The sequence below is a fragment of the Rhamphochromis longiceps genome, linkage group LG12 (assembly GCF_057381845.1).
Source record: "Rhamphochromis longiceps isolate RC_006_pf linkage group LG12, R_longiceps_female_GT1.1, whole genome shotgun sequence".
Classification (NCBI taxonomy): domain Eukaryota; kingdom Metazoa; phylum Chordata; class Actinopteri; order Cichliformes; family Cichlidae; genus Rhamphochromis; species Rhamphochromis longiceps.
The window spans coordinates 41711394-41728523 of NC_140568.1; the positions used below are offsets into that span (position 1 = coordinate 41711394).

A 17130-nucleotide genomic window follows, 5' to 3' on the forward strand; every position below is an offset into this window, starting at 1 on the left:
ATGTTTGGTTTGAGTCAGTATGTAAGTGTCTACAGCCTCTGTCATGGTTCTGAGCTTCATTTGAAACTGTGAAGTTTGAGATGTGAAACTGGGTGGGAAAAGCATCAGATTTTCACCATGACAATGATCCCTAAAACACTGTCAGTGCAGTAAAAGCATGCCTGGATAGAAACACACCACTTAAAATATAAAGAAATTAGAAGTGGCTCAAGACTTTTGCACAACACTGCACATAATTACATTATACTTTCTGAGGAAATTGCGACAGGCCCAGTTACCACAAAAACTGCTAATTAACTTATACCGCTCCACCATCGAGAGCCTTCTGACCTACTGCTGTACTGTGGAGGACAAGAGAAAACTGTAGTGGGCAGTGAGGGCGGCAGAGTGGGCAACTGACACTTCACTAATCCCCCTCAGAGACATTTATACTGGCAGACTTCAACAGAAAGCCAGTATCATCAGCAAGGACCCCTCGCACCCTGGACACTGAAAATAAAAGGAATAAAAGAAAGGAATTACAAAGCTCTTCTTCAAAACATGAAGTTTTTCTGAAATAATCTCATAACATCAAATCCTCCAGGAAGGTTCCCAGGTGTGAAGTGACCCTGAAGAATCTGTAGCCACAATCAGAGCTAGTTAAAATCTCTAAAAAGAAAAAGAGCTTCAATGTTTCCTATATAACTGAACTGTTTGTGAAAGGAAAGCTTGTGATTCCAGATACTTTCACAAACCTTCCCAAGAAAAACTGACAAATGAGTTCAAGGAAAAGTGATTGGGAAAAGGGAGGTAGGAGGTAATATTTTGGACTAGTTGTCTGGAACCATGCAGTTATCACATCTGCCAGACACTTCAGGGTCACTTCACTCTGTAAATGTTGCTGATCGTAGCCATTGTGTGCATTTATATACCACGTAATCACTCAATTCTTGTTTTGGAAGCAATGAAAAGATCCACTTTTGGATATTACAGATGCACCACCCAGGCATGTGCAGTTTAAAAATAAGAAGCCTGTCTGCTGAGGTTCCACTTCTGTTTTCATCACATGCACGATCTGCATTAGGAAAACCCTCCAAACACCACAAATATGTAAGACTACCAAACTTCTCAGTCTGGAGGAGTTTGCCGTTTGGAGCTGAAGTGTACCCCTCAGCCTTTTTGAGCTTCAGTGTGTGAATTTCAGGGGAAAAGAAAAAAAGAGAAATGAGACAGATTTATAATTTCCATTTATTTGCATCGAAAATGGTCCATTAAAACACTAAGTCAGCATTGACAACATCATTTAGAGGCTTACTAGCTTTAATTAAAGTGCATTATGCCGTCTGTCTTTTCACTTTCTAAATACACATGCTCTTCTTTAAAATGAAGAAAGAAAAAAAAGCAGAAAAAAAAAAAAAAAAGCAGCCCTTTAACCTGAGGTGAACATTAAGTAACATTCAATTAAACAAGAATTAGGGCGACTAAACACATCAACGATCTCATTGCATCAGCAAAGTTTCTTTTCCCGCCCCGTTTTCACCATTTCAGACAACTACACGTAGTTATCAACATTAAGGCTGATTTATGTAGTTGCACATTTTGGCTCAAGATTTACTTCCCTTTCTAAATAAAACAATAAATACAGGACGGGTGGTAATAAATACTCCGGTCAGTCAGTCACTCAGTCATTCATTCAGGGGTGGAGAGAAATTCAAACTGTGTGCAAAAATCTTCCCGTCTGGGACAATCATTTCACTCCGTGCATTTTAATGCTTTATCCACCAAGATTCACTCAAAAGAGCAAAAATATTTGGTCCTTGCTTCTCATACAGTCACCGTTCAGCTTCTCTTTAAAGGTAATAGCAGCAGTCACGACATCCTGAGCTCACAGAGTCCATAACCTCCACCTCGTCGTGTCCTTTCTAGTCTTTCATCAGCTGACATTCACAGAATGAAATGGCTCCGCGAACCTCTGGAGGGGCCTGAAAGCCCCCGGGGGGATTCCTAGCATGAGCCTTGGGAGGGTGAGGGGTGGGGGACTAGGGAGCCTTATCTTGAGGTCACTCCCAGCTGTGTCTTCAGGTGCTCGTACACAACATAGCTGATGCTGACGGCAGGGATGACTTTAAGGAAGTTGGGGGCCAGGCCTCTGTAAAGCCCAGTGGGCCCCTCGTTCTGCAGGATCTGCCTGAAGAGGCTGGACATGGTCACCTGCTGTTGGCCGCCATCTACTGCAGCTGAAAGGGTTAAAAATGGACAAGCTTAGACTTGTGTTCAAATACAGTTACTATCCAGTTATTTTTAAGTTACTAAATGTATAAAACCGTCTGCTACTGATGGAGTAACAGGTCAGTATTGAGGCCTCACCTTGTGCTTGCATGCGGGTTCGGACCAGAGCCAGGGGGTAACTGGCGAGCTGACCGCAGGTACTGGACACTGTGCCGCAGGCCAGCAGGACGAACACACCGGGTTCTGTGCTGTTGGTGCCGTACTGCTGGAGGTAGGTGTTTTTTAGTGTCTATGGAGAGAAAACAAAAAGGTCAATCTACAGTCTCAGTTTGAATTTTATTTTGTAGGAGTTCTGGGGATTTCCAAACAATGTATGCTTGTGACTGCTCACCTCGTACACTGCGAGGTCAATGCCCGCATAGGGCACGATGCCCAGCATGTTGGGGACGTATCCTTTGTAAAACGCGCCGAGGCCTTCTCTTCTGAAGATCTGCTTGGCGCAGTCAGTGATGCCAGCATACTGGCCGGTCTTCCTCAGAGCGAGACGGGTTTTAAGCACCTGGAACAGATTCAGTACAGATAACGTCAGCTTTGACTGTACAGTCGCGACAGAGGCATCACAACGCTACAGGATAGATCTAATTAAAGAGATAATCACCTCCATGGGGTAGATTGTGCTCTGGGCAATCACTCCTGCCAAAGATCCTGCAACAAACCGCTCCAGGATGCTCAGAGCTTTCTTATCACTGCCGATTAAACGCTTAATCTGGAGAAGCAAGTTGAGAAAGAACAGATTAGCAAATGACATCAAGAACACTGTGCCTCGTCCATTAAACCCATCCCTTGATAAATCCATCATACCTGCTCGTAAGCCATGAACTTGAGGGCCGACTCGGGGGCAATTTTGAGGATATTCACACCATTTCCTCGCCACAAGGACCTCGTACCACCTTCTTTGATCATCTGCATGAGTCCGCTCATGATGCACATGTTGTTGGTTCGGGATCCGTAAACCTGGGGGAGGAAGAATATTGTATTTGATTAAACTACTACACTAATTATGGGATGACTTGGGCATGGTGCCATGTGGGTCATCATGTTTTTAACCAAATCTAAGCCAACTGGGTGAATATCTAATCAATAGGACAAAGTCTCCTGACGCACACCATGGGGATGATGACACATTTAGTATGGGTAGTTTGAGCTTGGATGACAGCGAGTACTATGAAGCCAAGGGTGTGACAGCGGTTTGAGAGCAGTCATTGGTCATTGCCTGGACTCTGGCCCCTTGCCGTTACACACTGTTAAACGTTAACTTGCTTGTGAGCGTTAGGTGACGGGCGCTTGAGCAATTTCAAACCATAATGGCCACAAATACTCAGAGCTAAAATCTCAGTAACGTTTAACATGTCATGCATCAGCGGACACTTTAAATGCCCGACAGCTTTAGTCATAAGACCCACAAGCGGAGAAATTTCCACAACTTCCTCTTCACAGGCCCATCATGTGCCTGCACTTGATCAACAGCTGCTTCAAGTGTATTAAGAGGTCCAAGTCGATCTTACCTGCATCGTGACTTTGAGTCGATCCAGGGGGGCAGTGCAGGTCCTCGAAACTGCTCCTGCTCCTCCACCTGCGACCAGATGTCTCCACCACATCCCAGTCTGCTTCTCCTCAATGGTGAAGTCATCGGGGACCATGAGATTCTCTCCAACATCGAATATCTGATCAGAAGATGACAGGAATGGTCAGATATAGAGAGCAAAAAACCCCTAGTAGAGGTTTTAGTCATTTTGTCTCGGCAACTAACAGAAATTACTCTCATTATGGAAACATACATGAAGAGATTACAAAGGACAGAGTGGAGGTTAGTTTCACATGGACCACTCTTGAACATTTTGGAACAGGACCCATTTTGTGTCAAGCTTCTATTCTTAACCAACATGTGGTAAAAATCCTTTGTGTTAACATCTGAACATTTCTCTCATGTGGGCCACATGATGGTGAGCTCATGTGTGACTGCAGGTTAAATGTGTAAGCATCCCCCCACCAGCACAGCAAATGTCAGAACACGGGGATTGTTTTCAAAGGAAGACATGTTGAGAATATAGGTCAGGGATCTGTTTAAAACCTCTAGCTTTCCCCCCTTTAAAAGAAAAAACAAAACAAACCTCAAGCATTTTGCCTTCTTATTCTCTCTCTGGGACTCTTATGGAGATAAAACTGTGCAGGTTGACATCTGACCTGACTTTCTGCAGTCTGAAATGATCCAGCACTTTACATCTCTGCTCAGCCTGAGGCCGGCTTGTGCCGCCAGGCGAGTCTGCTAGTCTCATTAGCTCTAAAATAACTTGTTCTGCCCCTGAGATCAGAATGTGTTCCTCCGGGAGCTGTGCTATATTACATCTCCAGTCTGCACCTGCTCTGACCGCTGCTGCTGCTCTCCTTTACATAACAGCACCGAGACAAATCCTTCCAACATAATCCTGCAGGAAAGAGCCCAATTCCTTTCATGGCCTAAGAGCTTAATTGCTGACGCATGGTTTGTGCTCATGGCCTTTCTGGGAATTTGCTCTTTAATTGACCCACTCAACAGGAGGGTGTAAGAACTTTTGCCTTTGCTATGTTATTGTTATCGCATATGATGATAAAGTTATCAACCAAGAATAGCTAAAAGTAGGACATGTGAAAGGTTATGCAAGAGCAGAATTTTCTACTTCTCTTTCATAAAGTTAATTTTGGCACATTAATGATTTGTCTCTAGTTTTAGGCTCTGAAGGTCAAAGCAGCAGATTTGTTCCCTTTTTTGGGCAAAACTTTTGGTTTCAGTGTGAAGTACTAACCGTGGAGTGTTTCCAGTAAAGGATGATCTCAGGAATGTTCTCCGTCTTCTCCACCATGGCATACTTGCTCCAGTCTTTACTGCCGATTGTTATCATGCCGTTCTTATCCATGCTTTAAAATAAATAAATGTATAAAATGATGAGACATTGTTTCCTTAAAATAAATAAATAAATAAATCAAAATCTAAAATCCCAAAGATTAAAAAGATATATACATATATTTTTTTTTTTACCTCTTAAGGACTTTCTCCGCATGTTGCAGAGAAATATGCACACCAAGGTCACGGAGCGACTGCATGAACTCTTTAGGGTCAACGCGGCCTTTAAAAGGAAGCAAAGACACGTTGTGAGAAAATGCGTCCTTCACACTTAAAGCTGCGGAAATGACACAAAGTGAAATTCGAAACCACTCGAGGAGTTTCGTGTGAAACAAAGAGCATGACTCTATCTCCTGCCACATACCTGCATTCTTCCTGTCGAGACTCTTCACCACAAGCTTCAGGTCTTTCTCGTAGTCTTGTAGATAGTGAACAAACTCCTCAAAGTCCAGCTGTCCGTCCGAGTTGTTTTCTTCCCTTTTTAATGTTTTCTGTGAAGAAGAAATAAAACCAGAGTCAGACAAGACGGCAGAATTTGAATAATCTGATTTACTGATGCCAATCCAGTGAGTCAGCTTCATGGAGGAGTAGAAGGTGACATTTAGCAATGGTATGCAGTAGTCATCTCCCCTGAGAGTTTAACAATGTCTTATGAAACAAGTACAGCAAGTTTGAAATGTACCTTGTAACTGATGCCTCCCAAATGATTAGACAAGTGACCATAAACCAGCCCTGGAGACCCACTGGCGCATTAAAGGTGTCCCCTCAGCTTGATTTTTATTACCCAAAGGGCAGCTATGACCATTTGCCAGGCCACAAGCCTCTTGGCTTTCTTGAATGACATCTATTTCTCCTGGGCCTATTAGGGTATTAGGTAATAACACCCTTGTCCATCTTCACCCTCAACTGCAGGCTGACCCAGCCAACTGCTTTAATCCATGTCTAGGTTGAAACCTGCAGGGCTAAAATAAGACCGGGATATACTGCTATCATTGACTGATACCGCCTGACCTGCTGCCCAGACCGCCTGTAGGCATATGACTGAACCCGATACCCCATCTGCAGATATTTGCAGCTTGCACCCTACTCCCTGCAGGAGTGCATCAGTGTGACTTAAAGCACAGCTAAAAGGGCCATTTTGTGCCAGTTCATGAAGCCTGAGATGCCAAAGACAAACTGCTGCAGACTTTAAGTCTTTGCATAACCTTAAAACACGTTTAAAAACACAATTATGAGCAAATCCTAATGAGCCCCAGCCTCTTGACCCCCCAAAAAGGCCCATAGATAAAATGTACTGGATAAGGCACTGGGCACCTTTTAAAACTTGAAATAATGACAGATTTTTTTTTAGAGTGGTTTCTAAACCTTTTCTTCCCAATAATTTAATTTGTGTTGACAGATGCATTTAAAACAATCACATTGTCATGAAATCGTGAAATTAAAACATGAAAAGTCAGTGGTGGGTCAGCATTCCTAGGATTACAGATGCACCACGAGTCATAGCTATATGGGATCTGCCTGCCCCAAAACCATCAGTTTCAGAGTAGTAAAAGACCTCAAGGACATCAGGGAGAAACGCATGACCTAGAAACGGGAACAGCTAATTAAACAACTTTTGTACTTATGCACACGATTTACTTTTTCTCAGTTACATATAGCGAATGATACCGGCTTCTAGCTGCCCTCTTTCAGTGTAAGCGCATGGCCGGAATTCCTTTTTAGGGTGGATTTTCCCCATGTAAGCTGAATGGCAGTCTTTTTCAGCCCGAACCGGCTCGGTTAAGTTTTAAAGTTTGCAGTAACAGGCTTAAATCAACAAATATTGATTACTTTTCAATGTCATTTAGGTTAAATACAGATGTTACGTTAAAGTTGCAGCAAAAATGCCCGGAATCTTCTCGTGAATTTTCTCGAAACCGGTCTTTTTTGCGGCCTAGTCGTAGGCTTTTACTACTGCGCGCTAATCTTTCCGGTCGCCGGAGTGAACGGATTTGTGGCGCTCAGACTAATCAATGTTACGAACTAGGTTATTCTGACTGTGTTAGTTAACTTATTTCCTACCTTTCGCCATCGTTGGTAGGCTGAAAACTCTTGGGACGGCAGGAACACGCTGAGTTTGTTAAAAAGAGACTTCAACTCAGATGGAAGTCCGTTAGACTCGAAATATTCCACTTCAATCGGGTCCGAGTTAGACACGGGGACGTAAAGGCACAGGCCGAGCATCTTTGGTAAATTAAAACTTCAATAAATAAATAAATATCACAAAGTTGCATCTGCCCTGTCCGGGACAATACTGAATGCCGGTAAGGAAGGACCGGCTACTAAAGAATGTCAGAAGTCCACGCCTCTTCCAGAATAGCTACGTAATTGGTCCGTCCCTCGTCAATGAAGACAAAACGTCATTTTTACTACGGACGAATAACTGAGGCCGCCCATTGATGGGCTGGACTCGGTCCCGCCTTTTCCTTTCTTTTTTTTGTGTGCGAGTGAGCGAAGGAAATTGACCAATCCTGTGGCCGGTTTAGTCTGCAATTTGAAATATTAACCAATCCTGTTTTTCCTTCCATTGGAAACTGGCGGCCACGGGGTTTACATTACGGCCTATGTGCAAGAAGCTCCGCAGAACGTCTACATAAAATAAAATAAAATTTGAAGCAACTAATTATTATATGACCACTTAATAGATTTTAATTCAATATAATAATTAACAAAAACATAAATAAATCTTTATTGATTGAAAATATAATAACAACAGAAAATCCACAAGTAGAATATTAAATTATTATAATAAGAAGAAAAGTATCTCTTTATTTGTACAGAATATTTTAAAAATTATTTTAAAAAAAATATGAAGAATGAATGATAAAGAAGAATTCAAGGTAGGTAGTTTAATAATTTTAAGGAGAATATTTATTACATTTTATTGTACGCTGAATAGATTAGATATGTATTGTCAAGAGTATTCAAATTTACATTTTGTTTCAATCACATGCACAGTATGGTAGTTTTTGCCACATTTTCTTCTATTGTATTTGACATATTTCTTGTGTAAGTGGTCCATTAACTATGTGACCTGAGTATTTCCATTCTGTGCTACAATACATAAACATAACTACAACAATGGGGAAACTTTTTTACTGTACTGCATTGCATATATATTACAGTTTTAGCTATGTTTTTAGCACTGAGATTTTATGTAGCTCAATTAAAATGTTTGTCAGGGGTTTCCAGCCCCCACGAAAAAACCATGACAGGACAAAAACACTTGTTTTTGCTCCTTATCACAGATGCTGATTACCTGTTTACAGCTCCACTGAGGAGGCCACAGCTTTGTTTTGCTTCTTTCATTCACAAACAATGGTCTCATGACCCCCCAGACTTATCTTATATACCCTTTGCAGGAGGCCTGACTTCTATAGGCTGCAAACAAATGGATTAAACTCCATACACAAAGTAAATTGGCTGTATCTCCAGCAACTCCAAAGGTAGAAAGCTTTTTAGAGATTGCTGCATATTAACTAAACTTTATTGGTACTTTTACTTTACTGGAGAGTCTGAGTATCTCTCCACTATTGAAACCCTGTGTCTGCAACTCATCCCCTCACATGATGTTCCCTGCAAAAAGTATTGCATCACTTTGTTTGGCTTGTGGTTGGGTTTTCTTTTGGGGGGGGGGGGGGGGGGGGGGGTTGTCCTCTGAGGCAGGCAAGCTGCTGGCCCATGAAGGCTGGACAAAATGAATCACAACAAGGACGAGCGCCAAAAGCCAAAAAAGGAGCTGAAGTAAAGCCAAGAGTGACCTGCTGAGCCCTTGAGGATGAGGCAGTCAGCTGATTCTGAATTTCAACAAACACACACACACACACACACACACACACACACACACACTGACACACTCCTCTGCATGTGTCTAAACTGTCAGGCAGTGGAAAGGTCTCAGTTTTGATGGAGACAGCTTTCCACTGTATTTTACAGTTTTTTCTGATTGCTTAAGCACATTTTTTGTAACTATTGGCTAATTTTGCAAAACTCTTCACACAAATAAGAAAACCTGTCACCCAATCATCAAAACATTGTAGTTCTCTTGCAAAAGCAAACACAGCTAGATTAACTCTTCACACCTTCGTAAAAATGGTGTTTCCGTATCAAACAGTACACACAAGCCATCATCTACTAAGCACACAATGCGCCAACTGCACACCGATGGTATGAATACAAAACACATCTGGCGTTTGCCTTCCCTGTGCACAAGGTAGGCTATGTCAGTTTGAGCTCATACTTCTGTCATAGATCCATAAGCATAGAGGGATCCAAACTTCAAGTACTGGTGTTTGGTCAAACACATCAAAACAAACACAAGTGTTTATTTCCAAGTATAGGATTATTTGCAATCGCCATAATGACTATATGGGTTACGTGGTCTGCAGTGAACATGCTTCCTCTGCCCCCTCCTCGTCTTCCTCTTGCTCCTCCTTGTCCTTGTCGTCCTCTTCATCCTACTTCTTCACCTCCACGTCCTCTTCCTCGGCCTCCTCTACTTCTCACTCTTTCTGCTCCCACCATTGTACTCCGCACACACAGCTTACCTGTATTATAGTGCTTAGGCTGATTGCAAAGTGAACGAATTATCTAAGAAAGTTTTCACATGTGAAAGTGTGCCAGACAGTTGGCAAATTAGTGTTAATGATAGCCATACATGTGTATACTTTTGCTAGGAGTGTGTTGGAAATTTGGAAATTGAGTGTTGTGCAGTGAATTGTGCCTACAGTCTTGCAAAGTGTGTGTTACAAAATTGCAAACTGAGTGCAAAGCAGTTTTTGTGCTTTTAGTTTTGCACACTCAGTGAGTGGTTTTGCTATAAGTCTGAATAGTTTTAGAGATTGTGCTACAGGAATCACAGTTAGTGTTTAGGCATTCGGTAAAAACTGTAAGCCGGGTTAAGTTTGACCTCTGCCTACGTGAGTGTTTACTAAAGTCTTTCTCTTATAATACTTCTGGCTGGGATTTGGAATGACTCTGCAGGCAAATATGTTGCTATAAATAGTGTACATAGTATTTTCTTGTGTCTTTGGCCAGTTGTATTTGTTTGTCCGCACTAACTGGGGGTGGGGGCGTGGGGGTATTTGTCCGCAAAAGTCTGGTTCCGTTGGGGTTCCCACTGTCTTCAAGTGCTTGCTAACAGGGCATTGTCTGATTATTGGGACTTTTTCTACAATGCTGTATAGTGTCCTGCTGTTGCTATACAACATACTGAAATTAAACTCCCAGCTTAAAAATCAGCATCCTTCTATCTGAGACAGTGTATTTTATAGAGCATATGAAGACTGCCAAGTTACGTATAGTTGTTTACTTTAAATGTGTGCAGCACTCAGAGGTTGAGTCTCTTAACCTAATGAGTGTACCAAAGAAAAGAAGCAAGGTTAATTTTAAGTTAAAAGCATTTTGTACAACAATAGTTGTTCATATAAATAATTTTATATGAAACTCAGAAAAACATCACAATACGAATGGCCTAAATTTTCCTTTAGAAGGCTAAAGTACTTCTACACAGTATTTACATTATGAGACAGAAATCAAAGTTTGTATTGATGGCAACACGACTAAATTAAGGATAAGACGTTAAACAGTCCCAGTCTTTGCTTCTACACTCAGAAAAATAAAGGTGCCAACTGGAACCAAAAGTGGTTCTTTAGACTGATGCCATAGAAGAACCTTTTTTGGTGCCACAAAGAACCTTTCAAACAATGGTTCTTTGAAGAACCATTTCTTTCAGTGGTTCATTGAAGAACCTTTAAAGGTGCCCCAAAGAACCATCAAGAAATGGTTCTTTGGGGCACCTTTAATGGTTTTTCAATGAACCTTTTTAAAAATGGTTCTTTAAAGAACCATTTTTAAAAAGGTCCTTCAAATGGTTCTTTAAAAGAACCATTTTAAAGAACCTTTTTTGAGTGGTTCTTTAAAAAACCATTTTAAATCTTTCAAAATAAAATGCATCATAAATTGAATTTGAGTAGGGTAAAAATAAATACGAGCACAGCATAGACATATATTAATGGTTTATTGTCATTTTGTAGTTACCAAAAGACAAAAAGGCATTTTAACCCTCAGCACAACATCACTACTAATACATGTCACATATTAGTGTTTTAAACAGTAATAATTAAATATATTTGCTATACTATAAATAAATATATATAAATACTATAGCTACAGATAACACAACAATACATTTATTGTTTAATTAATAAAACATCAGAAAGTGATAAAACACATTAGAAATAGCAATAGCTTCATAACAGACCAATAAATCAACACATTTTCATCAGCAGATGTTTGCATGTTCAGTAAAAATATTTCAACAACAAGTTTATGATTAAAATGATCAATGAACTTTAGCATTACGCTATGTAATGTACGTTTCATGTTGTACTCATGGTCTTTTGTTAGTCCAGTTTAGGATAATGTCTCTGACGTATGTTTCATATCAAATACAGGGAGTGCAGAATTATTAGGCAAATGAGTATTTTGTCCACATCATCCTCTTCATGCATGTTGTCTTACTCCAAGCTGTATAGGCTCTAGGGCTGCCACGATTAGTCGACTAGTCACGATTATGTCGACTATTAAAATCGTCGACGACTAATTTAATAGTCGACGCATCGTTTGAAGCTTTGTAAGATCACAAAGGACGCAGGAATGAGTAGTAGGATTTAAGAGTGTAATAACGGACTGAAACAGAAGATGGCAGCACTGCATGTACAAAGGATGCCAGCTGCCGTTAAACCCCGAAGAAGAAGAAGCTGTGTCCCAGAATTCATAGCGCAGCCCAGCATAGTTGTCAACAATGGCGGCAGCTAGTTAGTTTTAACTTTACTCTTATTATTCTTTCTGGGTCACAAAATAAACGTTTAACATATTTTCAGGCGAGAATGTAGCTGTGTAAACCTCAAATATCTGCTCAGTTTATCAAGACACCACATATTTTCAAAAGCGCTCCGACGTTTTCGGAGACGTCTGTTACCCACTAGCTCGTTAGCTAGGCGGGGGCAAGGCTAACTAGAGCCGTGAGAACACCGGACTCCCGGCAAATCGTTTTCAAACCCACCGCCGTCTTTCGCTAGTCAGGTTAAACATATATATGAGTCACTTAGATAACTTAAAAATGTTATTGTTTGGCTTTCTTTAGTATTTTATTTGTTCCTGAGTAAATCTGTTTGGCTGAGATTAAAGTTATAGTTTTTGCACAGCTAAAACTGTCAAGCAGACAGCTGATTATCAGAAGTGTGAGACGCTGGAGAATATACTCCGGTGTCCTGTTATATTTTAGAAAGCAAGGAGTTTATTAAACTTCACCGAAACAATCTGCAAATTTCATTAAAAATTAATAAACTACCATCTTGTCTTTATTTTTAGTTAGCACAAACACTTCAAGCTGTAAGCTAATGATAGTTATATAAGACCAGATGCTGCTGGTGCAATAAGCTGTACGCTGTACGTCCAATGGATGATGATCTGATTAGTCGACTAATCGCAAAAATAATCGGTGATTAGTCGACTATCAAAATAATCGTTTGTGGCAGCCCTAATAGGCTCGAAAGCCTACTACCAATTAAGCATATTAGGTGATGTGCATCTCTGTAATGAGAAGGGGTGTGGTCTAATGACATCAACACCCTATATCAGGTGTGCATAATTATTAGGCAACGTCCTTTCCTTTGGCAAAATGGGTCAAAAGAAGGACTTGACAGGCACAGAAAAGTCAAAAATAGTGAGATATCTTGCAGAGGGATGCAGCAGTCTCAAAATTGCAAAGCTTCTGAAGCGTGATCATCGAACAATCAAGCGTTTCATTCAAAATAGTCAACAGGGTCGCAAGAAGCGTGTGGAAAAACCAAGGCGCAAAATAACTGCCCATGAACTGAGAAAAGTCAAGCGTGCAGCTGCCAAGATGCCACTTGCCACCAGTTTGGCCATATTTCAGAGCTGCAACATCACTGGAATGCCCAAAAGCACAAGGTGTGCAATACTCAGAGACATGGCCAAGGTAAGAAAGGCTGAAAGACAACCACCACTGAACAAGACACACAAGCTGAAACGTCAAGACTGGGCCAAGAAATATCTCAAGACTGATTTTTCTAAGGTTTTATGGACTGATGAAATGAGAGTGAGTCTTGATGGGCCAGATGGATGGGCCCGTGGCTGGATTGGTAAAGGGCAGAGAGCTCCAGTCCGACTCAGACGCCAGCGAGGTGGAGTACTGGTTTGGGCTGGTATCATCAAAGATGAGCTTGTGGGGCCTTTTCGGGTTGAGGATGGAGTCAAGCTCAACTCCCAGTCCTACTGCCAGTTTCTGGAAGACACCTTCTTCAAGCAGTGGTACAGGAAGAAGTCTGCATCCTTCAAGAAAAACATGATTTTCATGCAGGACAATGCTCCATCACACGCGTCCAAGTACTCCACAGCGTGGCTGGCAAGAAAGGGTATAAAAGAAGAAAAACTAATGACATGGCCACCTTGTTCACCTGATCTGAACCCCATTGAGAACCTGTGGTCCATCATCAAATGTGAGATTTACAAGGAGGGAAAACAGTACACCTCTCTGAACAGTGTCTGGGAGGCTGTGGTTGCTGCTGCACGCAATGTTGATGGTGAACAGATCAAAACACTGACAGAATCCATGGATGGCAGGCTTTTGAGTGTCCTTGCAAAGAAAGGTGGCTATATTGGTCGCTGATTTGTTTTTGTTTTGTTTTTGAATGTCAGAAACGTATATTTGTGAATGTGGAGATGTTATATTGGTTTCACTGGTAAAAATAAATAATTGAAATGGGTGTATATTTGTTTTTTGTTAAGTTGCCTAATAATTATGCACAGTAATAGTCACCTGCACACACAGATATCCCCCTAAAATAGCTAAAACTAAAATCAAACTAAAAACTACTTCCAAAAACATTCAGCTTTGATATTAATGAGTTTTTTTGGGTTCATTGAGAACATGGTTGTTGTTCAATAATAAAATTATTCCTCAAAAATACAACTTGCCTAATAATTCTGCACTCCCTGTATATGTCATATCAAAACAAGCCCACACCTGCAGTTGTTTCAGTTTTTCACTGGTGTTTCCTGTCAGCTGGTCAACCTCACATCCATATCAGCCAACCAAATGACAAGTTCCTCCCTTTGTGCTTCAAATCCCTCCCACTCTGAGACAAGGAGCTGAAAGAGATAGAGAAAAGAGTCAATTATAAAGAAGAGAAAAGTGAAACCCTCCTCAGAAGGTCTGACTCGCATACCTGCAGTTGACCTGTGATGGACTCCAGTTTGGCGTTCACGTCATCCCTCGCCGATGCCAACAGCCGAGTCTGCAGGGTGCCCTGGAAGAGCTCAGTTAATGTTCGACTCCTCCTGGTCAGGCTCTCCAGCTGGATGAGCCGAGGTCTCCACTCTCGCCGCTGCCTCTGAACACAGAAACACAAATTGCATCTGAAGCAGGAGGTGCAGATTTTTTTTGCTATTCTTTTCTAAATCCAGGCTAGATCACGTGGAGGTATTTGGAAAACTTTTTTAGCCAGCGGACAACTGTTGTCTTGCAGAAAGTCAAATCAAACATATGCGATACACAATCAATTCACAAGAACACATAAAAAAATAAGTCCAGTTCTTGCCTGATTTCAAGTGAAATCTGCATCAAAACAGGGTGACAGAAGTAAAACGAGAGCACAAAGCCTCACTTTTTACAAGCCTGCTATTACAGTTCTCCTCTATGCAGACGACTTTCCTGTTTTCAAGGCACAACTTGGATCTGCTGTACGAATCTTATGGATACACACTAAATGAAACAATAGTGTGCATGACTCCAGATTCTGATCCCTCATCCTAATATGGTCCCAACATAGCAACAGCAAGAAAGCAAATGTTGAGGCTTCAAAATACAAAGTCCATAAACCAATGGCTGACATGGGTTTTATCATAAGGGTGATAAATATACAGATTTCAGTCTGTCTTAGAGATTTGATGTTCATTTACCTGCAGATGCACTATACGTACCTGCTCCATGGTTTTTCACAACATTTTGCACATCACTATTTAATACAGGAAGTAGGTGAACTAAAACAAGTCATCGTTCTTTGTGAGAGGACCATATTAATGAAACCAACCTCAATGACATCATAGGGATCCCTAAAGATGCTCCTGCTGCTTTTCTTCCTCCTCATCCTAAGCTTCCTACTCCTTGTCCTCGCCTTCCATCCAATTGTAATTCAACCTAATTGTGTTTCTCCCCCTCCTCTTCCTCATTTTGTTGGAGCTGTGAACACAATTAATGTGAATCTGGATTAATTTGTGCAAACAAGAAAAATCTACAGCTTTTTGGTCAGAGGTGCTCTTGTGATTTAAGCCGGGTAGAGTAGATTTATGTGTTGATGCTACCTGCTTCAGCTCTGGCTGCTGAGTGATATTTACACCCTGGCTGGATTACAAACTTTAACCATGTGCTCAACTTTGGCCCAGTGCTGATACCTCTTGTTAGTATAACGACCTCTTCTTAGCTTGTATGTATGATGTATGATGGTGGATAAATGAAATATACAAAAAAATTAACTATATTACAAAAGAACATCTACCTTGGAAACATCAAATGACTGGAGCATAACTTGTCAACTAGTCCGAAACTAAGTTATGCAGGAACAGTCAAAGACACACCTTCTCATGTCACATTTCTATTCATTTCTATATAATTCGATTAGACAATAAAGAGTTATCTAATCTAATTATTCATTCAAAACACTTATGCATAGCTGTATTTTATACAGCTCATACAGAATTCAAAGTACAGGTTCATGTGAGTATTTAATGTACGGCTCAGATCTACAGAATTTCAGAGTTTCTAGAGCAGACACAGAGCTCACGTCATAACAGGCTTCAGGCGCCATTTTAGTGACTTTAACAATATATTAAATTTTAATTTCGGTCTAGCTGACATTAGGTTATGTACGCAGCACGCAATTGAACCACATATTTTAGAAGCCAAAGGTTCAAATTAGCTGGGAGCAGCTTCACTTAATTATAACAGTGGTTTTGTTAGGAAAACAGTTGGATACTAAATTGCGCTGACCTCAACGGCTAACGTATCTAGCTAATCGCTACTGTTAGCACAACATTAACAGCAAGCTACAATGACGAGTAACAAAAACAAAACAGTAATAAGGTTTTAATGAAAATGTTTTACCTTTTCTAACAGTCCCAGAATCCACAGCTTCAAAGTCCGGCAGGTACTGAAGACTGTTATCCGTTTCGCTGTCACCGTCCGTGAGTTTTTTTTCCCGAAGGTCAAGGCCCGCCGCTCGCACACTCTGTCTGCGCATGCGCATCCCAACGACTAACCCCCTCCGTCCGCTCCCGGGAGGTTATAGTATGACGTGTTCTCTCTCTCTCCCTGTCATGTATTTGGCTCGAAACACATATTAACAAATTGATCAGTGATGAACAACTACTCAGATCATTTACCTAAGCAGTGTGCTTTGTCAAAACGAAGTCTGTGTCCATTACACTGACATTCTGTTCTGCAGTTGTTATTTACTTGTATTTTATAATTTGACTTTACATACTGCTGGGTGGTTTGTAAAGTTTATTATTATCATTATGCTATATTTTCAAAAATATATAATAATCTCAAAAGTAATGCCTTGGAGTAGAAAATAGTAATGCTTTATTAAAATTTAAAACTAAAGTACAGTATTTGAATGTGTGTATTGTGTCTATTGTTTGCAATTATTTCTAACTTTTATTTGAATATTCAGTTTCCTACCATCTTCTCTTAAAGGGTAATTGCCAGGTATCCCGCCCTTCCCCTTCGCACACACATGCACACAAAGAAAACACACAGTATAATTCACAGCCTCATTATAGTGAATAAATATTTATGCCATTTACACCATCAAACTTAGATTTGATAAAGAACCTTTTGTTCTTTAAAGAACCAT

The 17130-nt window shown here is 40.8% G+C and overlaps 2 protein-coding genes across 3 annotated transcripts; both read right to left on the reverse strand.

Moving 5' to 3' along the window:
- Window positions 1–1365: 1365 nt before the first annotated feature.
- slc25a25a (solute carrier family 25 member 25a) lies at window positions 1366–7455 on the reverse strand. The gene is made up of 10 exons (XM_085426424.1): window positions 7211–7455; window positions 5514–5640; window positions 5285–5372; window positions 5052–5163; window positions 3774–3932; window positions 3070–3222; window positions 2867–2974; window positions 2600–2767; window positions 2347–2497; window positions 1366–2216 (listed from the first exon to the last, which is right to left on the reverse strand). The coding sequence occupies exons 1-10, from the start codon at window positions 7370–7372 to the stop codon at window positions 2029–2031; spliced, it is 1416 nt and encodes a 471-aa protein (XP_085282550.1). The 5' UTR covers window positions 7373–7455; the 3' UTR covers window positions 1366–2028.
- A 3721-nt stretch (window positions 7456–11176) lies between these two features.
- LOC146658029 (uncharacterized) lies at window positions 11177–16489 on the reverse strand. Of its 2 annotated transcripts, XM_085427095.1 has the most exons (4): window positions 16377–16489; window positions 15307–15455; window positions 14443–14607; window positions 11177–14365 (listed from the first exon to the last, which is right to left on the reverse strand). In XM_085427095.1, the coding sequence occupies exons 2-4, from the start codon at window positions 15361–15363 to the stop codon at window positions 14276–14278; spliced, it is 312 nt and encodes a 103-aa protein (XP_085283221.1). In that variant the 5' UTR covers window positions 15364–15455; window positions 16377–16489; the 3' UTR covers window positions 11177–14275. The 2 variants fall into 2 exon arrangements, with proteins under 2 accessions (XP_085283221.1, XP_085283220.1); XM_085427094.1 differs by lacking the exon at window positions 16377–16489 and having other exon boundaries at window positions 15307–15755.
- Between the last annotated feature and the right edge of the window lie 641 nt (window positions 16490–17130).